Source organism: Musa acuminata, chromosome BXJ2-6 (genome assembly GCF_036884655.1).
Source record: "Musa acuminata AAA Group cultivar baxijiao chromosome BXJ2-6, Cavendish_Baxijiao_AAA, whole genome shotgun sequence".
Taxonomy (NCBI): domain Eukaryota; kingdom Viridiplantae; phylum Streptophyta; class Magnoliopsida; order Zingiberales; family Musaceae; genus Musa; species Musa acuminata.
In genome coordinates, this window is record NC_088343.1 from 9,601,877 (window position 1) to 9,629,446 (window position 27,570).

At 39.8% G+C, this 27,570-nt stretch overlaps 4 protein-coding genes across 10 annotated transcripts; all 4 read left to right on the top strand.

Annotated features, from left to right (window-relative positions):
* The first annotated feature begins 101 nt into the window (after nucleotides 1-101).
* On the top strand, nucleotides 102-9,032 carry LOC103987543 (RNA demethylase ALKBH10B). 4 transcript variants are annotated; one of them, XR_010487649.1, is made up of 9 exons: nucleotides 102-1,148; nucleotides 1,573-1,692; nucleotides 4,816-4,934; nucleotides 5,026-5,143; nucleotides 6,247-6,366; nucleotides 6,458-6,570; nucleotides 6,649-6,803; nucleotides 8,150-8,832; nucleotides 8,924-9,032. XR_010487649.1 is itself a non-coding variant. In XM_009405871.3 (8 exons), the coding sequence occupies exons 1-8, from the start codon at nucleotides 596-598 to the stop codon at nucleotides 8,733-8,735; spliced, it is 1,884 nt and encodes a 627-aa protein (XP_009404146.2). In that variant the 5' UTR covers nucleotides 102-595; the 3' UTR covers nucleotides 8,736-9,032. The 4 variants fall into 4 exon arrangements, 3 of the variants coding, with proteins under 3 accessions (XP_009404146.2, XP_009404147.2, XP_064968386.1); XM_009405871.3 differs by having other exon boundaries at nucleotides 8,150-9,032; XM_009405872.3 differs by having other exon boundaries at nucleotides 4,840-4,934; nucleotides 8,150-9,032.
* A 1,105-nt stretch (nucleotides 9,033-10,137) lies between these two features.
* Nucleotides 10,138-16,150, top strand: LOC103987545 (uncharacterized). The gene is made up of 7 exons (XM_009405874.3): nucleotides 10,138-10,846; nucleotides 11,506-11,544; nucleotides 11,683-11,753; nucleotides 13,475-13,539; nucleotides 13,620-13,709; nucleotides 13,839-13,931; nucleotides 15,410-16,150. Exons 1-7 carry the CDS (start codon nucleotides 10,410-10,412, stop codon nucleotides 15,809-15,811), a joined length of 1,197 nt encoding a protein of 398 aa, XP_009404149.2. The 5' UTR covers nucleotides 10,138-10,409; the 3' UTR covers nucleotides 15,812-16,150.
* Nucleotides 16,151-16,438: 288 nt separating this feature from the next.
* LOC135583071 (type IV inositol polyphosphate 5-phosphatase 9-like) lies at nucleotides 16,439-21,637 on the top strand. 4 transcript variants are annotated; one of them, XM_065112318.1, is made up of 10 exons: nucleotides 16,439-16,476; nucleotides 17,204-17,299; nucleotides 19,136-19,519; nucleotides 19,592-19,758; nucleotides 19,869-19,976; nucleotides 20,063-20,387; nucleotides 20,473-20,657; nucleotides 20,748-20,856; nucleotides 20,946-21,097; nucleotides 21,166-21,637. In XM_065112318.1, the coding sequence occupies exons 3-10, from the start codon at nucleotides 19,493-19,495 to the stop codon at nucleotides 21,401-21,403; spliced, it is 1,311 nt and encodes a 436-aa protein (XP_064968390.1). In that variant the 5' UTR covers nucleotides 16,439-16,476; nucleotides 17,204-17,299; nucleotides 19,136-19,492; the 3' UTR covers nucleotides 21,404-21,637. The 4 variants fall into 4 exon arrangements, with proteins under 4 accessions (XP_064968390.1, XP_064968389.1, XP_064968391.1 ...); XM_065112317.1 differs by lacking the exon at nucleotides 16,439-16,476 and having other exon boundaries at nucleotides 16,554-17,299; nucleotides 18,675-19,519; XM_065112319.1 differs by lacking the exon at nucleotides 16,439-16,476 and having other exon boundaries at nucleotides 16,554-17,299.
* Nucleotides 21,638-23,606: 1,969 nt separating this feature from the next.
* Nucleotides 23,607-25,364, top strand: LOC135614692 (protein Barley B recombinant-like). The gene is made up of 2 exons (XM_065112320.1): nucleotides 23,607-23,744; nucleotides 24,061-25,364. Exon 2 carries the CDS (start codon nucleotides 24,198-24,200, stop codon nucleotides 25,089-25,091), a length of 894 nt encoding a protein of 297 aa, XP_064968392.1. The 5' UTR covers nucleotides 23,607-23,744; nucleotides 24,061-24,197; the 3' UTR covers nucleotides 25,092-25,364.
* The last annotated feature ends 2,206 nt before the right edge of the window (nucleotides 25,365-27,570 follow it).

The following is a 27,570-nucleotide window of genomic DNA, read 5'->3' on the forward strand; positions in this document are numbered from 1 at the left end:
ATTTTTTATCATCAAATCAGCACGTCCACCAAATCAGATGGAGGGTTCAGATGAAGCCTTCCATTTGTGAGGTGCGTGGACCGACACCAAACGAGTCTTCCCTCCAGGATCCGAAGTCCTCTCTCCCCTTCCGTCATAAGAGGGGGCACAGTGAGAGAAGGAAACCAGGAAGACAAAGCAGAGCTCTAGGCACGGAGGAAACAAGTTAGCGTACGTCACAAGCCACCTCTACTCCTCCCCGCCCCCGTCCTGATTTCCTCCTCCCTCTTCCCCCACCCAATCCCATCCAGATCTCATCGCCGGAACGTAAATCATCCTCCGAAGACTTTGTATCTTTCGATCGGATTCCTAACCCGTTTCTTATTCCCTCTCTCTCCAATCTCCTTCAATCTCTTCTTCTCTTGTTTGCTGGGTGGACGGAAAGATCTGGTTTCTTGAAGCGCAATATTCTGGTCTCCGATCTCGTTGATCCGAGGATCGGAGATTGTGTTTGATTTTTTCGTGGTTTTGGTGCTTCTTTGACCCTTTTTTTGAAGGATCTTGAGGCGGAAATGGTTGGATCTGGGGTTAGGGGGCTGAATTAGAAACCCTGGTGATGGCAGCGGCGTCGGGTAACGCAGTGGCAGACCCAATGCAGTTGCCGGTGGGCAGGGTTGCGAGCGAGGTGCCACAGCAGTGGTTTGTGGATGAGAGGGACGGATTTATTTCGTGGCTGAGGGGGGAATTTGCTGCGGCCAATGCTATCATCGACCTTTTGATGCATCACCTCAGGATCACCGGCGAGCCCGGGCAGTACGACCACCTTGCGGGATGCATCCACCAGCGGCGATTCCACTGGGCGCCCATACTCCACCTGCAGCAGTACTTTCCCGTCGCCAATGTTATGTACGCGCTGCAGCGGGTGGAGGGGAAACAGCGTCCGCAGATCCCACAGAGGCGCTCCTACGGTCCGAAAGAAAATGGAAGAAAGAACGGATTTGGGCATGGGTACGGACATCGATCCGATGGAGTTCTAGATACCCATGGATCGCTTGCATCTGGTATGGCTATGTCTGACGATGTAAATACAGAGAAGAGGGATGATAAGCTGGAAACATACACTGACACCAGCCAGAAGACTGACGCACCACCTCATGCTGAGAAGGATGGTGAGCGTGCTATAAGCTATCCTACTAATCTTATTGTATAATTTGTAGCAGTATCACATATTATTGGAAAAGCAAGAAATTATCATAAACAAGATCAAAACAGAAATTGGAGACTTTACGATGCACACCCAAATTATCACAATAGCTTACATACCAAGGTAAGACATTTTACCCGTTCTGATCTTCTTTAATGCATGATTTTCATATCCCAATATTGATCATATCTTAACATGGTTTTATCTTTGTAAAAATAGGTTTGCTCATCACAACTTTTTCCCCCTTTAGTATCTGTCCTTGGCATTCATTACATGCTTGAGAATATTTAATTTCCATGGTTAAATGGAGTTAGGTACAACTGCCATTACAATTGTAGTAATTCCACATTATGATCTGATACTCAGTTTATGCAATTAAATACATTCAGGAGTATGCAATGTACCTAGCTCCAAAGCATATAGCAGCCTTAAGGACAGAGCAAACGTAGTTGAGCCCAACTGCTATGAGTCGGAACCCGCAGGTGATAGTCGAGCCTTGGACTGCAAAGGTATGGTTTTGCTATTTGGTAATAACTGTCTTTTGTTTATTTATAGATAGGACTTTATTAGAAGGATGGGTATGCAAGCCTGGATCTGGAATTTCAAATTTTGTTTCAGTGCATTGTTAGTATTATATATCTCATGCATTTTGATAAGAAAAGAAGGTATCAAATCTGCACTGGTTGGATGAGTTTGGTTACTTTGAAGATGTTGTGGGAACTATTTTATTGGATCATTGGATGACAATGCAGGCCAGTCTGGTTTGTTTTACTTTGATTTTATGTAGTGTCTTGATCCATTTGGATGTTATTCCTGTGTTCTTGAAGGCAATTTTCAGAGTTTTATATCAATATTTCATTCTGAATCTTATTCTTAAAGAACATTGGTCAACAATAATTTGAGCTTCCGGATAGCCTTTGTTGAATCATATTTTAGATATTAAAAAAATTAAATAATTATGGTTGAACTAAATTTAACCTTATCTTCATACACAGAAAGGTGATTAATCAGAACAATTCTACTGTAGATGATTGTTGATCAATGAAAAGATATTTACCTTGTTGCAAGAACACTATTATCTTTTCCTCTCCAGTTGTCTTCTAAATCTTATCATTTTCCCTTCCTTTTGCCATAGTAGCAAGTACGCTAAACCATCTGTTGGTAACTATTTTTTTTAATCCTTCCTGTTAAACTTCTGTTATTTTTACCATAAAATACTTTTCTAAGTCTCTTTTGTTTTTCTTCTATGCAATGTTTGTCACTACAATCAGAAATAGAGCCCATTGGTTTATGGAAAATGGAGAAAACAATAACATCTTTGACAAGGGATACAGAAATAAACATATTGATGAAATCAAGTTGACTTGTGGATTACATGAACAGGACAATTCCAAATCCTGAAGAACATTTAAACAGCGAAGGATCCAGAAGAGGCACAGGAACAATTGCTATGTCATAAATATTGTAGATTGCTCATCCATGTGAGGAATCAATCAAATGGGAAACTAGATATTGTGTGAACGATAAAACCCTATCAGAATTGTATATACTTAGAATATGTTTTATAAGAAGTTGAAGTTTGATTTTCAGGTTTCTTATCTTTCTACAAATTTCAAGGTCCCACCGGGGTTGCTTTGAATGGCATAGAAGGCTAATGCTATCATTTCATGTACCAGTCAAGAGGAAGCTTCATGTTGGTCATGTTGGTTTTTCATCAAGCCCTGGCTCTTGAAGCCTTATGCATTAACAGACAGTCATGGGAATATGATGGCAGATAGTGAAGATGATTTGGTGCAAGCTGCACTCAGTTAGGTTTACCTTTGATCTGGAAGGAGTTTTAGTTAAGTTTGTCTTGTGAGTGTATGAAGGTTTCAATTTAGTGAAGGTTTATGTAGTGTACAAAAATTTCCATATTCACCCTGCTGATTAGTTAGATAATTGTCCAATCAGAAATTGGATTATTGGATAAAAGTATGTTGATCCATATCTGGCTCATCTTGGATCAGATATGGCTCTATCCAATCCATTTGTAATTGTAGGCTTCTTCAGAACTGCTGTTGCTTTTGATATTGCTGCTCAAAAGAAGTCAACTGGATATTGTTGGTCTATCATTGTAGCTACAGGTGGTAATGATTGTTTTAAATATTTGAAAGATCACAAGCACAAATCTAACTGATGTGGTCAAGAAGCTTAGATAAGCCAAAAGTATCGGACAAAATATCACTTCTCACTCGGGAAAAAGACCACCAATCAATGTAACAGGTCATTGAGGAATCTAGACATGGACCCATATTCTAGTTATTATATTTATGAATTATGTGATTCAAGTATGTTGGTCAATTAATTTTTTGGGTACTTCTAGGGATGCCTTTCTTGTTTACGTATTCTTCCTTTAGATGCCTTGCAGCCTCTTTCTCTAGTAGCCACTTCTTTTTCCACTTTTGCCCCTTTCTGTTGCTCCTACATGCCGGTTCATATCAGCTATTACATGAAGCTGCATTCTATATTTTCTTCGTACCATAACTAACCAAAATCAGCAACACAAGTTTAGACAAGTGTCTAAGAACCTAAAACTTCAGTATTTTACATTTTGCTTTGCAAACTCCTTGTGAGCCAAAAAGAGTATCTATACTTTGTCACGTACAAATGGTTGCCTTTTAGTTACATAAAATTTGGAAACTAATTGATAGTATATCAATGTCTTTACTGTTGCTGAAGTAGATGAGCAAACGATGCCTTGTGACTGGGACACCCCCTCAACTGGTTGAATGGCCATCCCCTGAAATGTAACTCTTCAAGAAGGTCTTAATCTCCTTGAAGGAAAGTATTTCTCAATTGTTTGGAGGAAAACAACACAGAAACTTCACTGTTGTATTGTGCATATGAAAAAAAAAGGGAAAATAGTCAATGAATGCACAACATAATTCATCCATAGAGAAATTAAGCAAAGTGTTGGTCAGTAAGCCTGATAGATGGTTCCCCTGCCCTGTCAATGTCCATTAATGCTCTATGAAACAAGTGAAAATTTGGATGATTTTAAACAAAATGTAAACAAGATAATTTCATACTTGCAATCATGACAAATCAGACTATCATAACCCTCAAGAAAATTCACTTGTAAGAAACAGTGAGAATTCTTTATCTCTCTTAATTTTAATTTGATGTCATTTCACTGATTCCTCCTGAAGTTTTTATTTCGATTGAGATTTGGTTATTCACCATGCTATGCATCTCTGCCCGAAAGGTTAAAGAATGTTTCTGTACTTGACAATTTCATTTGTTCAGTTCTGCTGGGATGCACCAGTTTGAAATGTTAATAAATTTGTTGAAATTGACTCTTTATGAGGGCTATCTCATTTTCCATACATAATGAGTTTGTATTGTACTTTCATGCCATCACATATGAATGCCAAGAGCTAGAATTTCTAAGATTGCTCTTTAAGGTGGATTTTCTTAGATTCATTACTCTTCACCTGATTTTTATTGAGGATTTAATGTGATTTAGTGCATTTTTTTCTTTAACGCAAATATGTGTATCGTTATTGTCATCAATGTACTTGTTATTATTTTTATTGTTCACCCATGCAGAATTTAAAATATATATATTATTTTGTATCAATTCAATTTTTTAGGGACTTGCAATGATTCTGCTAAAGGTGATGTAGATATAACTTCAAATCCAGGTGAAAATCAGAAAGGCTACTTAATGCCAAAAGAATTTTTGGCCAAAGAAATAAGTGATGGCACAATGGTATGCTTCTTGTACATGAAGGAACAAAATATCATTTTATCTAGTCTTATAGCTCAAACCAGCAACTAAACCACAAAACAAAACTTTGTAGGTTAATGTTGTTGAAGGACTGAAACTGTATGAGGATTTTCTGAATAGCTCAGAGATTATAAGACTTGTTTCATTAGCCTATGAAACGAGAGCTGCTGGTCATAGAAAAGAACTCCCAGGCAAGCTTCGCTATTACCCGTTTCCTTCCATCTTTCAGGATAAGACAATAATCATCTTTTTGGATGATTTTTTTGCTATTAATTTAAATATTTTCATCTGGGACTTGTTTATGAATATATTATTCATATGATAAACAATATATGATTATGAATATATGTTCATATGATAAATAATAGCATAAAACTAATCAGATAGTTTCTCCCCCAGATGATAATCATATAATGTTTTCACTAAGGGATTGGTTTAGCTATGATGTGGTGCAGTTGCTCTGAATTAATCCCATGGAACTAAGCATATAATATGCTTCAATGACATAAACCGACATCATTATTCTCGATTCAGCATATTAAATCCTGAATGATGGATTTGATTGGTTCCTACTTTATTTGTTGTTGCAATGCTGTGTCATTTAACTCATTGAAAATTCTTTAGCATAATTTCAATCAAAATTTTTGGATCAACAGCCATTAGTCAGAAAAGCTTAATGATTAATGCAAAGGGGCTTGCTCCTGACATCTTTATGTTCATGATAGATTTGCAGATCTATTGTTTTGACTGTAATAGATATTTTGCAACATAATTGGAAAATTGCCTAGTGAATATTTTGTGGAATTTAATATTGTTAAGATGGGGGCAAATTGCAATATAATGCTCTATAAGTAATATTTTTATAATGATAAATCCTTCTCATCATGGAAGGTTTCTCATGGTATATGGAACATGCCTTTTGGTTTTTCATGGATTAGCCAGCTAGCACAAGATGGCTGCAATCGGTAATATCTTAAAGTAAAAGATTCGACTTTTTTTCCTCTCACCATAGACAATTGAATTGTCATCTGAACTGTATTTCTAGTTTTAGATTATTATCCTTGTTACTCCTAATGCAATAAAGTATTTAGATAGTTGTCCATTGTAGTGACTAATGGGACGATCTTTCTTTGGATAAGCATGATACACATGCATATTCCTTGTTATAGAAATCTTTGTTTTTACTTTTCTAATGCACCTGGAAATTCTTTTATGTTTTGAGTGGTTTTTATCGAAACAAAAACAGTGTTTATTGGCTGCTGTATTTTACATGCTTGGAATGATGAAAAAGCAGGTCAAACACTTGTAACATTGAAAAGACCTATGAAGGGACATGGACGAGAAATGATTCAGTTTGGCATTCCCATTAATGAGGGACCTCAAGAAGATGAAAATACCACTGTGAGCTCTGGTGGTAAGTTACCGGCTTCATGACTGAAGAGTTTCAGTATTCTTTTCTTTTAATGTCTACAAAATCCACTTTACACGGAATACAAAAATTTCAGAGAAAAAGGTAGCGGCCATTCCTAGTGTACTGCTGGTTATGCTTCATAGCTTGGTTCAGCTGCAAGTTTTGCCAGTTAAACCTGATTTTTGCATTATTGACTTATTTAATGAGGTAAGAAACTTTTACCATTTTTTTGTGGTACTCTAGGAACTTGTTTTAGCAGGAACTGACATGGATGCTTATGTGAAGGGGGATCACTCACAACCTCACACATGGCCACCTTGGTACGGTAGGCCTGTTTGTAACTTATTATTGACTGACTGTGATATTGTATATGGCCGGGCAGTAGGATCAGATCACAGGGGAAACTACAATGGCTCTTTGAAGCTCTCTCTCACTGCAGGGTATGCATTTTGTACACCAGAATTCTTATTTTACATGTTTACTCAAGTTTTCTTTGTTATCTAAGAAACTATTTATAGGTGATCTAATTTGCTTTTCCCTTTGCTTTAAGTTAACCAACTAGTGGATATTTTCCTCCATTTAGGTATACAAAGTCTTGTTGAGTATGCAACAAAAAATTTATTGAATCTGTGAATTTATAAAATAGGAAGAAAGAAGAGCTCAAAATCCTTAGTGTCTTGCTAGTCATCGTTTCAAATACTGGTCCAACAAAGAACCAGTATCGGACCATATGGTTTGGTAGCATTTGGTAATTATGTTTTTATTGTTTTTTGGGATTATACTAAGCGGTATGAGTCAGTATACAATCTTGTACACTGATATTGTATCGGTCCAAGATGTAAAACCTTGTTTCTATCAATAAGTTCAGTGGGATCATGCCTAGAAACAATTTGAACACTTCACTATTAATAGGATCTTTTTGCCCATTGTGTCACTTAAAATACTTGCAAAGGCTACTATTTTCACTAATCATGTGGAATCTATTGTAAGTGAGTTGACAACTCAATTTGCTTGACTATGGACACCCATCAAGTTCAAATTGGACTCATAGCAATGAGCATGCAGTAGAATCAGAAATGTATTTGAATTTCTTTTAAGGCAAGTTGCTTTCTGATAAGTGAAGCATTCAATTTTTGTTTCTTCATTAAGTGGATTTTTTTTTCTTAAAGATTTTATGTTCCTGTTATTTTTGCCACAAACATAAGCAAGCAAAGCAACTTTTCTCTAAGTCTGACAAATGATTTGTGTAATGGGGGGTTTGTCGGACGTGGTAGACAGCAAATGAGTAAGAATTTTCTTTTCTGTTAGCAGATTTTATTCCATTACCAAAAAGTCTGTACAGATGAGCCAATTTGAAAATACAAGTATGTCTCCATGCAAGATACATGTGATTTGAATTTTTTTAATTTTTTGGTATTATCTAACAAGCAAAGAATGGTGTAAAAAGCATGTATGCATAAAACTAAATTTTAGATTACTTTAGTAAATAATACAAAACACCTGATCTTCATCTGTCATATAGTTAGATGAATACTTGCAAAAACTCAACTTGTTTTGATCAGATCAACATCCATTCTATACCTGTGAGAACACCACCATTTTTTTCCTCTGCTTGATGCTTGTGTTAGAATGCTTCATCATAAAAATGAATTCTAGATCAAATTTCCCAAGAAGCTAGAAACAGGTCATCCTTTTTATTAGCCTCGTTATAGTTGAACTGTGAGCAATCAAATGCTTCTTTAAGCAGTCATTATTGCTTTTTTCACTGTGTTCTTCCCTATTCCAGGGCTCTTCTTGTAATGGAAGGAAAAAGTGCAGATCTAGCAAAACGTGCCATCCCTTCCCTTCGCAAGCAGCGCATCCTTTTGACATTTGGAAAATCCCAACCAAAGAACTTCTCCCGTCATCTGCCAGGCCGTAAGCAACAAGTGCCACCAATGCATCCTCAGAGTATGTCTCTTCCAAATGGCGTCCAGCCGCTGTTTATGGCACCTCCTGTGGTGCCTCCTACAACTGTTGGGTGGACAGTGGCAGCCCCTCCTATGCACCCTAATCCTCCATTTCCAGTTCCTGGCACTGGAGTCTTTCTTCCCCCTGGTTCTGTCCATTCGCCTCCATCTCAACAGCTACCAGTGGCTCCAATTTCATCTGGGGCTTTCTATGCTCCACATACATTTGCATCATCTGAGAGCAACGGGGAGCAGAAACCAAATTGTAATAATGATGCTTCTCCGAAGAATACACAGGATCTGACTGAGCCTAAGCTGGAATACGATGGGTGCTTGAGCATCGACAATGCTGCCCCTGATGAACAAAAAAATGTGGCTGCTAAGAAGCTGGTGAAAAAGCTGACAGAAAATTCTGCCAAGTAGAGGAAGGTATAGTGGAGACTGAAGGAGAAAAGGAGTCGCATTCTTTTCGAGCAATAGCAGGACGGTCAGGAAACTGGAAAAGAATTTTGGAGCAAATGTAAAGATCAGCAGAGGAATCACTAAACCACCTCTTGTCCTTTTCGCATGTCAAGAATCACGAGTAAACCTTTCCATTTTATTTTTTGTAGGGTCTTCATACTTTTTTATTTCATCTTCAGCTCCTGTTCAATTACACCAACGACTTACAGCTACATTTCTCAAGAGAACCTGAATACACTTGTCGAGGTAATGATGGCATATCTTTCGCACTGGGACGGTAGCAGGTTTCTCTTCAGCTCTAGCTTGATATGAATGCTGATCGGCTGCCTGCTTCTTCCCTATCATCGAACGAGCCCCCAGATAACTCATTTGACTCTTCTCCTGGCCTGATTCTGGTAGACTGTCAAATCTCTTACATATATTTCCTGTACATTATTGCATCAAAGTGAATAATCCCCAAAACATGGCACCGGAGGACTACAACAGGTGTTCCCTGAAGGCTAATAAATATGATTTCATGTTTAAAAGGTTGCAGACTTTGGTTTCATAAATGCTATTCGTGTGCATCAGCAGGCAGAGCATTGTTGTGCCGCATTACTCTTCAGTTCTTAATCCTAACATTTCGCAGATGGCTCCTCTTCATTTCAGCTCATCATTACCTGTGTCATTTGGTTCGTGAAGAGGAAACTAAATCCTACAATCAATAGGATAATACTTGTATAGAATATTTCTTCCAGTTTTATTACATATCGGCAATTGTTACCTTCAATTTTTTTTTTTTTTTTTCCGAGAGTCATGCTTGGAGATTCCGTTTTGATATATGTAAAATCTTAATTTGTTGTTTGTAATATCTCTTAAAGAATCATTTTCCTTCGTCTAATACTACATATATTAAAAACGGCCTTTTATTCTTAAAAAAAAATTACTGATACATGAGACATACTTTTATCATTTACAATCTAATGAAGCTTTCACTGGTATTCGAACGACTCAATTCGAACAAAAGGAATACCGTTATCTGTATTAAATCGTTGCCTGTAGGCACCGTCATATTAGCCTCTCACAGGATAACGGCAATCAACATTTATAACAGCCGTTATTTCAACAGAGTCAAACTTTCTCAAGATAGCCGACCAATCGACGGACAAGCAATCCCGGCGCCCTGGCGCCGCGCCATGCCACGTGTCCGACCAGGCTGAACTCCACCGGACGCGTGGATCCCCCAGTGTCACCGGATATCACAGTCGAAATATTTGACGGCACCCACCGACTTCATCCCTAAGGCTCAACTTCCTTGGGGCCCATGCTTCGCATCTCTCCCTCTCGCCTACTTACTATTCATGGGTGAGTTAGGTTGTCATCAGAAACGGCATGCACGCGTCGAAGGGGTTCCGTCCTTCCATTGTGTTCTATTCCCTTCGACGCCAGCGATAAAAGAACGAGCCGACGGGCATTCTTGGGATGCGTAGAGATTAGCAACGGGAGGGCCCTCGGATTCGTGGAACTCACGACGTCTCGCCAATCCAGAACGCTAAAAGATCGGATCTAAAGATTCGATTTCTCCCTCTCTTTTGTGATCTCATCGCCTCACTTTTGTTGATCTTTGGAGCCGTGTGAAGACCAGTTCCGATCGAGATGGAGGCGGTGATGAGGGCGGAGCAGCCGATGCTGACGTCGGGGGCGAGCGGCCGCGTCGCCGCCCTCCTGTCCGTACGCGTCCTCCGGGGGCTGCTCCTCCTCCTCCAGGCCGCTGCCCTCCTCCTCCTGCTCCCCTTCCGGTGGCGGCCGCTGCTCGTGTCCACGGCGGAGCGGTCGGCCCCCGCCCCGGCTGATGGGCGTCCAGAGGCCAGCAGGAAGGGCGGGCACGGCGGGGTGGTGGTGAGGGTGCCGGCCGCGATGGTGCCGCGGAGGCAGCGGGAGCATGATGCGTCGTGGAGGCGGGCCCTGGCGGTGCGGCGGGTGGTGGAGGCGATGAAGGAGGGGCAACTTGGAAGGGACTTCTCGTTGTTTACCACGGCCAGAGGCGACACTCTTTTCACTCAATCTTGGACTCCTGTAAATTTGAAGACCAGGTAGGGCTTTGATCCTCCAAGTTCTCATGTTCTTGGGTTGAAATAACACGTTGTTCTCTTTTATATTTCATTTGTTTCTTTGTTGTCTTTTCGTCAGACCCTACTTTGTGCAATCTTGTACCTGACACGTGTAGATTATTCATCGTATCTCTAAATTTTTAGGTAATCTTGGACGTCATGATTGTTTCTTGGGTATCCATGCTTCAAGACGAAATTGGTTTTCCACCTCTTGCTCATTCTTGATCGTGTCTGGATTAGTCTTGGAGGGTTGCTTCTTGGAATGAGCGTCATTTGCTTTTTGTGTAGAGTCTCGTGTCGTTGGGTTTGTTAGGAATGGTCACAATCCCTCGTCTGTATGTTTGGGACTGTGCTAATCTGTTTCTGCATAAATATCTGACTTCTAAGAAAGTAACAAGTTCTTCCATGTCGCCTCCTATTGAATTTCTACAAATGGATTACTTCGGTGTCTTTTAGCTGCAATGTATCAAGAACACTTGGGTTAATCAACCTAGCTTGTCTAGAGTTGCCCTTGACATAAAGGCACTATACTCATGTGCCCGAGATTTTAATGTGAATGCATGATGGATCAATTACCATAGCTAGATAGAAGATAGATAATCATTTTTTTGTATCCAAATATTGACTGGATTGCTGTGCAGGGGTTTGGTTGTTCTGTTGCATGGATTGAATGAGCACAGGTATGCGATGTAAAATCTTCATGTTATTTTAAAGACTACATGTCTTGTTATTTATAAAACTCACGTATATGTCCATGCTTGTCTGTCAATGGTGATAGAGATGATCATTTAATAATGTTGTTGTTATTTTTGTCCCAGTGGTAGATACAATGACTTTGCTGAGAAACTCAATGAAAATGGTTTTAAAGTATATGCAATGGATTGGATGGGTAAGTTCTTTCTCCATTAACATTTTCACTTTTAAGGTCAGTCATTCCATTATCGTAGGTTGATCAGTGTTATGCATATACTACGTTCTTGCCACAAGTTTGTTTCTGTTGTGAACTTTGATGTTATGCATACAAATGGATCATCGATGTCATCCAATGACATGGACAGTACCATAAGCAACACTAAGGAGCCATTAATTCTTTATTCAACATATGGCATGCATCCACTGTATCTGTATCATGAGATCCAACAACAATTATAACATACATAATACAAATAAATGATTAGTATCATGTTTATGCATTAATCATGTATGGCTGCCTGCTGTCTGGTCAGCTTCGAGAACAGAGTTCAATGATGATAGAATAATCATAATTGGACATCAATAGATATTTAATAATATTTTAATAACGGATCATGACAGTCTGGTCCTTGCAATCAATTATCCTAGACCAACTGATCAGACAGGGTTCAAGGAACCAATGCACCTCTGCTCATATTAAGATAGCTTAAAATCAAACTGGGTTCAACTAGGTTAAGTTTACTCTGGTAAAGGTCAGAACTAGCGTAGGGAATAGATAATACTGCACACAAATTGTGCTAAGCTTTTACTTGGCGTTGGTGGAAATAAAGCAAACTTTATGCAGGTTGAACTTCTACTAAGCACTCCTTCCTGCAAAATTTCGCACAAGCTTATTAATACAACTCGGAACTCTACATTGTGCAATATATTATCTTTATGTTTGGTAAGATTACATGATCTGCACAATATATTTGATATTCCCTACATATGCAAGTCAAAAGTCTAATGTTGTCAATAGCTTTCTAGCGGCCTATGTCAAATATGCAGGTTGATATTGTTGATTTTGTTCTTAAACATCGCTTGTTAATTAATGACTTCAATTCTTCCCACATTTATATGATCAAAGAAGAAACTCGACTTTGATCTGACCTATTCCAGTGTCTTGGGTGAGACTAGGTTCTTGTTTAAAATACTATGCCAATTAAATTTTCAGGAGTACTTAATTTGGTTTTTCAGGTTCCAAATGTAATGTAGCACCCTATGACTTGGCTCAAATTGGCTTTATTCTTCGTTGAGACAAGTCAGGTTAGCTAGTCTTTAGTTCTTGGTTAAATACATAAATTTGAAGTGTGAATATAAAATATATACATTTTAATTGAACATATGTTTTGATTAAATGAAAATAGAATGTGTGGTCATGTACTGCACTGTTTCTATAGATATATGTTTTGCTTCAACATGTGTTTTAACTAAATGAAAACAGAATGGTTTTATCGTGAATTTCATAATGTTCATTTCCTTCTTCATAGGCCATTTAAATTCCTTATTAACTTGTATTGACTGTAACTGCATGAGGCAAAGATGCTACAACTTTTCTGTTGATTGGATTTTTCAATTTTTGTCAAGATTAGGATAATCATTGTATTTAATGTGTTAAACTATCACCGGCCAGTCTATCAGATGAGAGAATTTAGTTAATTGTTGAGTGGAAAATTAGTTCAATTTTGATTAATATAAGTTAAAGCTGATTTTGCTTGAAGAATTACTTCTTCTCAATCTAACTTTTGAGAAGAAGTACATAATGGATAGACTATTAAAATATGCAGTGGCTTGAAATAGCAGTTCAACCATATATGTTTTGGCTTGTCGAACAGTTCTGGCTTGAACCTTTTTTTTTTTTTTAATCTATGTCCTCAGGACATGGTGGAAGTGATGGGTTGCATGGATATGTTCATTCTCTTGATTATGCAGTTAGTGACTTGGTATGATCTCTTAACCACAGTGCCATGCATTATATTGCCTTAGGCTAAGTTTTCCTAACTATTGTTTTATTGCAAAAAAGGAAGCATTTCTGGAGAAGGTCTTGGCAGAGAATCCTGGGACACCTTGCTTTTGCTTTGGACACTCAACTGGTGCAGCTATAATTCTTAAGGTAGTATGCGTTCATATGTCAGACATATGAGCATTACAGTACCTGCATTTTGTTGTTAACAATGTGGAATATCTATTTTGTGGACTTCAAATTTATTATGAATTATTCTTCGATCATGAATATTTATAGGCAGCCTGTGATCCAAAAGTAGAAGGATGGATTAAAGGTCTCGTTTTAACGTCGCCTGCTGTGCTTGTTCAACCTTCTCATCCAATTGTAATGGTTAGTTTTCTGCTCTGTCCTGTTTGCACATCATTACAAGCGATATTGTCGACTTGAGCGAGTATTCACTAACATGGATGCATCATACTATATGTGATTGCATAACTGCAGTTAATACACAAGTGTTCCAACTGTTTATAGACTCTTTGGTTTCTTGAAAGCCATTGTCACAGAATCTTTTACTTAGGGCTTAATTGGTGATTATGTTTAATAATGATCAACTGTTCAGTGTCCTAGGAAGTATCATTTCCATCCACTTGATACCAGTATCATTTGGGTTTCATGGGTTCCTACCAATCAAATCATTGAGGCTGGAACCAGTGTTCACTCTGATTTTTCTGAAACGGCTTAGCGTTCTTTAAAGTTGACATTCTCGTTAAACTAGTGCAATGAGACTCCTATGGAGCATATGTAATTAGTTAGGATTATTTGATACTATACTTGTAATTGGTTAGTTGCTTGATTATACATTTTATGAAGAAAAAAAAAAACACTAGTTGGTTGTGTAGCAAGTATTGAGATATGCTACTTTCTCAAGTTATGTTGGGAGTTGGAGAAAGAAATGAGTACTGGTCTGCAGCCAAAGGATTGAGTATTTTGCATCCTTACTTTAACTAAAATATGACAAGATGATAAAAGGAACTGACTAGAGTTTGTCAAATATTCCCAGTAAATCTTTACTGAGTGCATTCTTCTTTCCTCCCTTTCGATTGTGATCATTTATCTTAGTTTCCTGGTGTAGAAATTATTGAAGCCACTGTACCATATGACTGTTAGATCTTATAAAGAATTTTAGTCCACTGTATATGTTGTGTACTTTGTTTAAGAATATCTCAAGAGATTCAATAATAGAGCAGCATGCACCATATGCCATTGCCAGTAGAAGAAAAGGATTGAAAAACAGTGTTCTTGACAGATCTAGGCTAACATAACGAAAGTATGACCTATAGTGCTTGATACAGTAGATGCATGTCTGCATGCACTGGGTCATTGGATGATGTTTTTTTCTATCAATATGCTTTCGTAAAAGGTCAATGTTTCATTTGCAGAAGATGATAATATTACCTGGGAATTTCTGAATCTTGTATTTCATTGAAATTGGGGGGTAATATAGTCCAATTGTTTTTGTTTCAATAATTTCTGTTACTATATTTATTCAAGGAAGAGAGTTGGTGTATCATGTGTATCTAACATTGTGCATCAAGGACGAGAATTTACCACAATGTTGTCTATGTGGTAACGAGTGAGAGTTTCAAGATGATGATAAATTGGAATTGGTAAGATATGTTATTTCAATTGATATAGATAGCATATATTCTGTGGTGAAAATGATATGGTAACAGATTGTGTTAGTACTACTAAATGCATATGTTGTATAAAATAATTGGTCAATGTATGAGGCTAATCTATTTAAATCTTTTGTTGGTCTTAACAATTTGAGATGTGGCAAAGGTCTTTGATCACTGCACCTGTGGCAGGTTCTCGCCCCAATGTTCTGTCTTCTAGCCCCAAAATATCAATTTAGTGCTGCAAATAATAGTGGATCAGTTGTTTCTCGTGACCCTGAGGCCCTTCAATCCAAGTACTCCGACCCATTGGTTTTCACTGGTTCTATCAGAGTCAGGACTGGTTGCGAGATCCTACGCATGTCAACATACCTGCTACAGAACCTCAACAAGATCAAAATTCCTTTTCTAGTTCTCCATGGTGCTTCTGATACTGTAACTGATCCTGAAGGCTCTCAAAGGTTATTTGATGAAGCTTCCTCAACCGATAAGTCAATCAAACTGTACCACAATCTCCTACATGACCTTTTAATCGAGCCTGAGAGGGAAAAGATCATGCAGGACATAATCGATTGGTTGAGCTTCAGAGTTTGATAGTTCAATCATGCTCAGAGAAGCCGACTCAGATTAGGCTTGCTAAAATGACATTGTGGTATTAATTTTTTTGTTGGTTAGCCACTCACCGTTGAGAAAATATTTTGATGCAGCCACTTGATGGCTCACTGAAGCATGTCATATTGTACTAATTATCAGTGATTTGAATCATTTGATTCCCCTTTGTGGTGTTGGTGCATAAGATAGGACACTACTTTTCTGGACCACTGAGGGATGCCTTGTTATTGTAACTTCTTCCTTGTAAACTTTTCAAGTACTCATTGTGTTTGATCGGGTACATGTGCCACTCATATTTAATGATATTGGTGTTTTTTATTATATCCTTTTTAATATAATGGGGCTCCATTATAAATTGTGCTTTGTTATGCGCCTTATGCCATTGAGTTGATGAAGGGATCTGAGCCTGCTGAGGTAAATTTTTTAGTCATTGACAATTTGAGCACACATTATGCTAATTGGCTTATTAGACATTCTGCTGATCTCTTGTTCGTTCTGCTGCAGCCTAAAACATTCAGCACAAGTAATTCTTTGCATTGTCCTGATCCTGTCTTCTAATAAGCAATTATTGGTGGACAGCAAATTGTTTTCCAAATGACTGCTACTTGAGACCAATACCAACAGGATGGGATCTGGTTACGAGATGGGTAAGACAAGGAGTTTGGCTTCAAAATCTAAAATAGATAATTTGAACAGCTCTTTATTGTAGAATGCTAAATTAGAATGACCATCCTAGGGTTTAAAATTTGATGTTATCTTACACTATTTTGATGTTAGTACTCTTCCATTTGTTGGTTATATAATTTCGACCATCCGACCAATGATCCCATGGACAGCTTTCTAAAGAACTGGTAAATGTCAATGGCTAAATGTTTCAAACAATTGTGGTCTTCTGCTGACACCTTAATGTCTTGCTCATTTTTCTGTCTGTACTGTGACTTGCTAGTCAGGTTTTTATTGATGACTACTTTTGCTCCCCCCTTTTGACAACAAGAGTGATATTATTATGGTGCAGTTACTTGGGTTGCTTTGATGATTGTAGTATATTACATCACAAGTGTAACCTTTTCACGTTAGGGTTCTGTAGAGTTGGTAAGCTGCAAAGTATAGGAAGTTTGATGAGTTCTTCCTTGTAGAACATCAAATTGCTGCCTGTCTCCTTCTTAGTGTTTGTCGTTGAATAGGGAGATGAAGCAGTCAAGTTTCTCAGCTGTGACGTTCTTGCCTGCTAAGAATAGAGACAAGTCAAAGCTAAGTTAGCATCATTAGTTCCTGTTGATGAAAATTATATTACTATGTGAAGTGCATGGACACATTTTCTAGTGCTTTCATATCAGATATCGAAACCTCACTTGCTTGTCTTCTTCTTTGCAGCTCATCATCACAACAACAAGGACGCTGTCTTAAAAAGTTCCAACTTGTCTCATGGATGAACCCACACAAGTGCTGTAAACTAATCTTCTCAACAAGGTGGCATCCTCAACTAGTTTACAGTGATTACTTTGTTACACATCTTGGTGAATTCCTACATGTTGCATGAGCTGTGATTTCAATTATGCAGGGTAACTTGATCACAAGTAGATGCCTAGATAATGATGACACACCCATCAATCAATATAACACACATGCGAAAGGTTAAAGCTGCATTTAAGCATGCCTGATATCGTCAAGTGCTGGATTAGTGACTGATGTTTATTTTAGGAGCCAAGTTGATTTAGATCAAAAGCATCCTTCTAATTCCATTTGGCTAATAACAATAAGAGGATAACTTTGGATGGACTTAGTTAAGGATAAAAGATCTTTCTCCTGCATCAGTATATGCAATTGGACACTAGATTAAAACTAGTCCATCTCTGTTTCTTGCACACAATTTGGATCATCTCAGTTACAGAAGTAGGAAAGAATTTGAAGAAAAGATTTTACTATCACTAGTTGCATGAGAGAAACTCCTAAAGAATAGCAACTTGTGACATACAAAACACAGAAGAAAGATTATTTATTGACTATATTATGATCTATGCAATGCCTACTGTGATAAGACTATTTATGTAATGGATGGTTTGAGCAACTCCAAGGGTCATTGTCACCAAAATCTGGCTCCTGTCCACCTGCAGATCCTATCGAATCACTATTGAGATTAATAAAGTCGCAAAATGTTATCCATATCAATGTAATGCAACCCACTTGGGTCCTTGTATATGAGGATATATGGTTGATTGGTTAGCTTGCAGGTTGTATCTGGGGGTTGTGTCTTGGTTTGGCCCACAACTGTTCGTTGTGATTATGTTGAAGTCCAAATTTAAAACTGCTACTGGTTTATTTCATCATCTAATGTTTTACTTTAAAATGTATTACATGGAAATAGATAAGGGTTAGAGAGAAGTATAGAGAAGAAGACAAAATGTAGAGGAAAGCAGAGAAGAAGAAAACAAGTTGGTGGTTGGTCCTCGAAAAAGAAAACACCATTAGAACAACTGTAGATATCAACAACTACAAAAGGAGAATGATGGAACAGTAAGCTTATCTTATGAAGAGGGCCAACTTCTTATTTGTTGACTAATCCAATGCTTGATTCTGAGGTCCATTAGAACTCCCAAATCATTGGTTCTCTACTAGCATTTTTTTTTTTATATAAGGGGAATTGATGGGATCATTCATCTGTCTGATTAGTCCTTTCTCTTTTCCACAACAAGACTTCCTGTTAATATACTGGTAGCTAATTAACTGAGCATTTCAAGACACAACTATTCAAATTGACAAGTTAATTAGAAGCTAAGAGACTGTATGATACAATTTGATAGTGCTTATGAGTTTAATTCTGGTTCCTTGATGAGGTTCTCGATAGGTTGGATTGGAGATGGCCAGGAGGGACCATAATGCTCCCTACAGTTGAGAAAAGAACCTGAAAACAAAATGTAGGAAGAGGGAGATGAGACTCGGGGTCGCAATTGCAAGAAGTCAGATGGAGAAGTGGGCAGTACTTGATCATAGAAGACAAAGACAAGGACTGGGAACTAACTTGGTTTGTGTCTGTTCATGTTAGTCTTCTAGTGATTAGTTTACTGACTTAAATTATAACTGCATACAAGTTGTTACTAATGAAAGCTTATTTCTTGAGCTAGTAAGAAAGTGACTACCGACAACATGGGTTTGTTAAGAACTTAGATGGGCAACTTAGATCAAACTCACGATCACATGTTTCAGACAGACAAGTTGGCTTTGTACAAGTAGGAGAGTTTTTTTTGTAAGGGCAAGTTGGACTGGACTCTGTTGGCCTCCTAACCCTATGTTACACTCCTATTTCAGCTTAAAGAACAGCCTCCACACCAATACACCATACCATCCACATGAGTGGAAGAAAGATCCAAGAAGGAACATATGCTACAGTGTGTCCATGGTCCCTAGTTTTCCCCTTGTCCCTTCCCAGTGGGTTTGTTTGTGTGGCATATTATTCTCACCAATTACAGTCATTGACATGCAACATCCTGCAAGTCAGAGGAGATCCTCCTCCAACTTGCCACAAGTCTTTTGTATCTTTAGCTCTCAGCAGGACTTTCTTGCGGTCCCCTGTATCCTCCCTCCATCACTCTTCTTATCTATATACCTCCTTTCGATGCTTTGAAGCAAATCCTCCCTTCCCTTCCTCGCTCTTCCACTGCCATCATGCCAGAGAAAGAGCAGCAAGTAGAGGTTAGCACGTGCTTTCTTCTCCTCTGTGAATGTTTCCTGCAAGAACTAACCAAAATACTAATCTTTGTGCAGGTCTTGTGGCCAAGACTGGTGGCGAACAAGCTGCTGAGGCGGCCGGTGGGTAACAATTCCTTCGTTGCAGATCTCCCTTGTTCAGACGTGTTGCTCGAACTCGCAAATTTGGATGAGTTCGACCCAAAGAGACCCTGGAAATATCTCAAAGATACTCGCAAATACAAGTGTGTTTCAAGTTCTTTTCGACCATTTTTAGACTTCGATGTAGGCAATGACCGTAAAGATTTCTAACATTAAGTATCTGCTTTTTGCTCCTTTTTCTTTTTTCTTGCAGACTATACGTTGGTACTTGGAATGTTGGTGGCATCCTTCCATCGGATGATGTAAACCTGGAGGACTGGTTAGACATTAACAACGATTACTATGACATTTATGTTCTTGGGTAAATCCATCTTTTTCCTGAGATCACAAAGAACAGATGAACTTGTCCTCTTTTCATGAGATAACAATTGCTGTTGCTTCCCTCAGATTCCAAGAGATCGTTCCGCTCAGTGCCAAAAACGTGCTAGGCGCAGAGAAGAGAAGAATCCTTGCACGGTGGAACTCCCTCGTCAGGACAACACTGAACAAGTCTTCATCCAACTTGGAAGGTCGAAAAGAACCAAAGGTGGGGGAGAGGCACAAGGCGTGTCCAGCGAAGGAAGGCTTTGCTCAAGATTTCCGGTGCATTATAAGCAAGCAGATGGTCGGAGTTCTGGTGTCAGTGTGGGCGAGACATGAGCTCCAGTACTACATCCGCCACCCGAGCGTCTCCTGCGTCGGCTGCGGCGTCATGGGCTGCCTGGGAAACAAGGTCTGTCATGTTACTCTGGATTCTGCTTGCTTATAATGGTTCGGTTTCGGTTTCGGTTCGTCATTGAGCTAGTTCGCGCGCGCAGGGTTCGGTTTCGGTTCGATTCTGCTTGCACGAGACCAGCTTCTGCTTCGTGTGCTGTCATCTGGCTTCGGGAGGAAGAAAAGGGGACGAGATGAACAGAAACTCGGACGCCGTGGATGTTCTCTCAAGAACCAGCTTCCCTCGAGGTCCTTCTCTCGATCTGCCACACAAGATCTTAGATCATGAGTAAGTTGAATACGGCTGCTACTATCATGATGAATGGATCATGGTTCACCGTAAGCTCTGATACACATCAATGTTGTGGATTCCATGCAGTCGAGTAATCTTGCTGGGTGATCTGAACTATAGAATCTCCTTGCCTGAGGCCATAACAAGATCTTTGGTAGAGCAAAAGCAATGGGACATCTTGTTGGAGAGAGATCAGGTACTCTAGACACCACCTTGTCGTAGAACTCATTCACCTCAATTGCCATTCAAGTCTCATCTCTTTCTTTTCTCTCTCTCCACGCGCAGCTCAGAACAGAGGTTTCCAAGGGCAGGGTGTTCGAAGACTGGCAGGAGGGGGCCATAACATTCTCCCCCACCTACAAATACTACCCCAACTCCGACAAGTACTACGGGTGCATTCAAGGCCAGAAAGGCGAGAAAAGGCGAGCTCCGGCATGGTGAGTCACAGTGCATTCTCCTCCGCGTCTCCTCTCAGAGCTGAAACGAAGCCTGCGATGGTACACAGGTGCGACAGAATCCTGTGGCACGGCGACGGCCTGAAGCAGAAGTGCTACGACCGGTGCGAGTCGTGGCTGTCCGACCACCGGCCGGTCCGAGCCGTCTTCACCGCGAGCGTGGACGTGCGGCGGAGCTTCAACTCGCTCGGGAGCTTCTTCCTGTCGGAGAGATTTGATCGGCCGGACGACGAGCACGCAAACGGTGGAGGTGGAAGAAGAAGAAGCATTAACGTCGATGCATTGTGATCGAGTCCTCGCTATGACGTATTACGAGGGACACAACGAGATTTGGCTACGTAGATAGATAGATAGATAGATAATACAGAGTCTAATTTGCTCCAATTTTTAAGGTTGCTCCTCTTGTTTACATATTGCTCCATGCAAGCGAGGGATGGGATTTGCATCCATGACATGAGATTGGATGTGACACCAACTTGGCTGCCGGCTTCCATGATATCAGAAGGGTGGTTTCTAATTCTATTCCACTGTGCGTTGATTGGTGGGGACGTGAGGTGGGGTTGACCTCACACCACGGCAGATTGGGAGACCAAATGTGGGAGAAGGGTTGCAGTGAGGTGGGATTTGACATCGGACGATGGCGACTCGGCAATGGCTCGAGTCTCTTTTCAATGCGGGGGACGCTTGTCCTCCTCGCCTGAGGAATTTTGTTGGGGTCATTGTGAGAATCTCCCGATGGATGGATGGATGGATGGGTCTCTGAAATTGACTGGCTGTCTGAAGCAAGCCCAAAAAACATTGATGGACAACACAAAGTGGGGGATCGATTTCAAACATCGTTTAGTACTGTGTTAGCAAGCATGACAAGAAGATACAATTAATGGAAATCAAACATATTACACCCCTTCGATCCAACCTTATCTACAGGGCATACTTTGTTCCTCGGACCGCATATCTACAGACTAAAGCTAAATGCATTGGCACGCACAGAACACGAACACAGGTCATGCAACAGATATGCTGAAACAGTATCGATTATGGGAAGGTGGAGTCGAGCATGCTTCTGCTCCTCCTCTGCGGAGCCATCCGCAGTGTTGACGTGACGTCATTTCACTCCGATCTCCCTGCAGAACCTCGTTAACGAGGGTAATAACGATGATAAGACTTTGACGTCTCGCGCCTCTGTTAACCTGACAACACCTGGTCAACACGAATCGAAACGTCGATCGAGACACATTAACATCCTGCTCAAGCTCGATCATTCACGCCATGCTAACGTTGATGTTGGACGTTACCAGGAGTATAATCCTGCTCCCTGCGAGCGGGCACATCAGACAACGATAAACTTCACTATAAAAACCCTCGCACCCCGAAGAAGTGAAAAAGAAAAAAAAGACAACAAAAAAACCTCATGCGACTATTCACTAACTTGATCGTCAGATGGGTCGGGCCGAGCTCTCCCGACCCAATCTGTGTGCAGATGCGAAGACGAAAGCCTCCCACTAAACGCCCAGGCGAGGAGCCCCCTCCCGGAGGAAACGGTAATCCCATCCCGATCGGACCACCGCAATCGACCACCTCAGCAGTTTCAAGGGTTGTCCCAAGAAGATCCCCCATCATTCAAACCCGAACCAAATCGCGTCGATCCCGAGGCTACGACTTCAAATTGTTTACGCTACCACTCGTCGTAGCCGGTTCGATCGCAATTTCACATGATTCCTAATATAGATTCAACATATATGATACGTTCGCATCAATGGCATGCATTACACCTTCGATAAGACTTCAAACACGTCTCGGCAATTAATGACTGCTTTCATTGAACTCTCGGAGACGGAAGATATGGAGGCTGCACGCATTGCCAGGGATGGATCGAGAGTGCGATGAGGTCCAGTTGCATTGATGGGAAGATGCGTCGTCTCCCGTGACCATTGTTTTCTCTCTCTTGATCACCCGCTGCCGAGCAAGCTTTCGTTTGTGTTGTTGGTGGGTGTGCTTCCCGACGTGTACCGACATGGGTTGATCCAGCCAGAGTTTGGAAGCGGGGAGATGGGGACGCAGCACCACACGACGACATCGTAAGTCAAAATCATTGAATTATAGATCAAATCCAATTTCACATCTTAGAATTATGAGTTTATACTGTGAACATTGATGGATGATAACACATTTTCTTTATTGAGTGATAGCTAATTTTCGATTTAAATTTTTAAAAAAATAATAAAAGATTTTATCAAAATATATATATATATATATATATATAATTATTTATTTGTATTTAAAGAGATTATTTTCTTATCATAAAATAGCTTCAATCAATGTATTATTTATCTTCTGAGAAGGGATATAGATAGATACAGATATAGATATGGATATGGATGTTACATTTATGGGTAAACATGTGCGTATGCTGCGGCATATTAGTATAAGCAGAGAAGGATGGATCGTTAAGGCTCCAACTTCATTAGTAAACCTTCTGCTCTCAGCAAAAATCCATCTTTGCCCCCCTTTTGTGTTCCCCCTATTTCTCACGCGCCAAGGAACCCTAGACTCTCGCTCTCTCTCTCTCCTCTCTCTCATACACAGCGAGAGAGAAAGAGGGAGTGGATCTTCTCTCTCCCCGGCCGAGGTAACTTTCTGTGTCTTCTTGGCCTCTTTGCTTTGCAAGTGAAAAGGAGTGTTTTTGGAGAACCCTAAGGTCCAAATCTTTCTGTGTTTTCATTGCATTTCCGAAGAGATTTCACCTCGACTTGAAACCCTACAAGTTCAACCTTTGCTAGGTTTTGGTGTTCGCTTTTGTATGGGTTTCGATCCTAGTTTTGGATGTTCTTCATGGTTATGTGATGGGATTTCTTCAAGATGCCGCCTTTTTTTATGTTCTTTTGTTGGTTTTTCTGGCAATGTGGTTTCCTTGCTTCATGTGCTTGATTTTTTTTTTTTGGAAGGGGGTTGATGGCGTTGGTGAGATGAAGACGGTGTGTCGGATGGTTGATCGTAGTCGGTGAAAAGAACCGTTTTTTCTCTCGCATTTGGCCAAATCGTCGAACCTCCCTTCTCCTCGAATCTTCTGTCGTCGGCTTATATGGATGACGACGGCGGATTAGGCATCCGGAATTGGGGCTTCTATGAGCCGCCAATGAAGGGAAACCTTGGGCTGCGGCTCATGCCTTCTGTGATGGAGCGTGATGCCAAGCCTCTTTTGTCGAGTGGTGGGTTCATGCGTCGGCAATGTGGCATTCCGGAGCCATCGGTCCCTCCAAACTTTGTTAGGGACGGATGGCGCCACCATGGCAACGACAGTAGCAAGAATGACCTTCTGAGAGACGGGTGGATTCACCATAACAGCGACAATGACAAGAACTTCCACATTTTTCCTGTGAACCACCAGCACCACCCTGGTTATGGTGTCATTCCCGATCCTCCCACCGGCCACAACCTCCAGATGCTGCAACATCCAGAGCCACAACCCAAGCATGATAAGGTTTTGACGATGGAGGCCAATGGTGCTAAAGATGAATCCCCTTTAAAGAAGAGGTCCAGGGGTCGGCCACAGAAATCACCAAAGCCGAAGAAGCCTAAGAAAGCCGTAGCACCAAGCGATGATGTTCTCAATGGCTCGCTTTCGCACGAGAAGGGTGGAAGGAAGAGCACAGGCATGGTCATTAATGGGATTGACTTTGATATCTCGAGGATCCCAACTCCGGTATGCTCTTGTACAGGAAAGCCACAACAGTGCTACCGTTGGGGCATTGGAGGGTGGCAATCAGCATGCTGCACCACCAGCATTTCGATGCACCCCCTTCCGATGAGCACCAAGAGGCGCGGGGCACGCATTGCTGGTCGAAAGATGAGTCAGGGTGCATTTAAGAAGGTTCTGGAGAAGCTTGCTGGAGAAGGGTATAATCTCAGTAATCCAATTGACTTGAGGACATTTTGGGCCAAGCATGGCACCAACAAATATGTGACTATCAGGTGATGACACATTATGTTGGATGGCTATCAATCTTTACCTCAGCATTGGATCTTTGCTTCCCTTTGTGTACATTAATCTGTACCTGCAAAGGTCCTCCGGAGCAGTCTGAGTGCAATTTTCTGTATCAGCAACCTTGACATGGTGTTTGAGGTTCCGACACTCGGGCTCTGTGGGTATCTTGGCTTCTTCCATTCTCACCAAAACTTGTACGTTTAATGGAAACAATGCTGCCTAGGTCAAATGACTTTCTCTTCAAATGCATAGAACTTTTCCTCACTTTTTATTACTTCTTATCTAGATCCTTGCACAATTTTTTTGGTGTGATGTTTGATGGTTGTCTTATGTCCATGAACTTTAATTTTTCTTTTGTAATGTTTAGATATTTTATACTTCTGATCTTGGTGCTAGCAGCATCTAGTTTTAAGAGCCAAAATGGTTATGCTGACTAAGTCATCATTTAGAAATTACTTGCTTTGAAGTAATCGAGGATATCTTCTGCCATCATCCTATAGATCATTTGTGTTCCAGAAAACACTCATATAGATTAGTAAAATAGTACTGAAGCTTTCTACATGCTCTTACACTTCCTTCAATTCAGTCACAATAGAAGCTGTAATTTTTCTGATCATGAACAATTTAGCTTCTATGTTTTGGTGTTCCTCTGTTATGTGGATAACCTTGACCTCCTTTGCTTCTAAAATTGATTATAAAATGACTTCCATGTGCCAAAAAAAAGGGCCAAATTATACATGACTGGTCTCTGTTTCTAATTTCAACAGTGGTTTTAATGCTTTTGGCCGTTTTAGAAATGATGTCCCAACTGGACAAAGTTCTAGTAGTTTAAGTCATTACAGATTGGGATTGGCAAATTTTCAGCATAAATTTACATTAAGAAGGTACTTTAAATAAATGATATGATCAACATATTGTTTTGGTTGATACATTTAAGTGGTCTTGGCTTTTACGACAAATCCCGACTGAAACTGGAACCAAAACTGGATTATTCTGTCCCATCAAAACACAACCTTCAAATATTTCTCTTGCCTATTTGGACCAACACTCTCTGCTTATGTTTCTGAAGCTGAGATTTTATGACTTCCTTTGAGAAATACTAGTTGTATCGAAACAGAATGATTATTAACTGAGGTCTCCTTTAATAGCTAACATATTCCTCACCATCCAAGTTAAAAGGACTCAATAATTTTTAGAAATAGAACATGGGATGGGGCAGAAGGGCCATCTGTGTCACACTTGTGTTGCTTGGGTTGATTAATTTATTAAGGTGTAAAATAACCACTTATGTTAACTTGGAAAGTTTGGTGCTATAGTGTTTCAATGAATCTTTTTAGAGATGCATGGTCGTGTATAATAATTTCATTGGCAAAGAACTTAGAGAGGAAACATTTAGGGTCATCTTTCAAATGCATTAACTTTTGCAATATGTCAGTCTCGTCCAGCTTCTTGTATGATGGTTAAATAGCTTGCAAAGGGGGGTTCCAATGTTTGATTCTATCCTGTTAACTAGGAGTGTTGTGCTGGAAAATTTTTCTATGTTAAGTGAAAAAGTTACATGATTTGATATTGTATGTATGTTAGGCTTCTCCTTGGTTGGGAGTTTGCATGCCAGAGTTACCGGAGTTGGTGAGAATACTTCTTTTCCCTATTCTATCTTAAAGTTGTGGTTGGTTCATCTTATTGTGAAAGATGCTAGCTTTTCTGCACGGTAAAACTGATAGCAAGAATTCTTTGCATGTTATCTTATCTTCTTGGAATTACTAAACCCTTTCCTCCTCATTTGTTTACCCTTGTGATCCACATTTACTGTCATACTAATATTCATGTCCTTTAGGATCCACAATTACTAAACCCTTTCCTCATTTGTTTACCCTTAGCAAGAATTCTTTGCATGTTATCTTTTAGATGGTTTAGAGCATCTTGTAATCCTTTCAGTCATATGAATTTTAGGATATAAAGATACAATATAGCCTGGATAAGTTTTGCCATATGAATTTTAGGTGTCAACAAGGAAATGGGAGTAGCATCATGAGCTATTAGGTCTAAGCATTTCCAAAGAAAGTGGTTTGATGTTGTTCCCATATGACTTGAAAATTATTGTTGTTGAAGATATTTTTATGGTTTACGAAGCTACAAAGATTGGCAATTAGATTCATATATAGATTTGTGATAGAACTGCTGAGATGACAGAAGGAGCATATGAATCATTCCTCTTCATAGAAATATTTATGGTGGTGGGAAGAAAAAGTGAGAGATGTCACTATTTCATCACAGATAGTTACACAATACATTATCCATCACAAATATATATTGACTTTGGTGACCAAAACAGCTGAAGTTCATTTTTGTGACTTTAGCAAGTCCTTTTTTTCCTCATTTTAAGAGCTTATGTATATTTGAAAGTACTTGAAGACCTTAACTTTTGAAATGAAGCTTCTTATATAAAAGAAAAAAGAAATCACAAAAA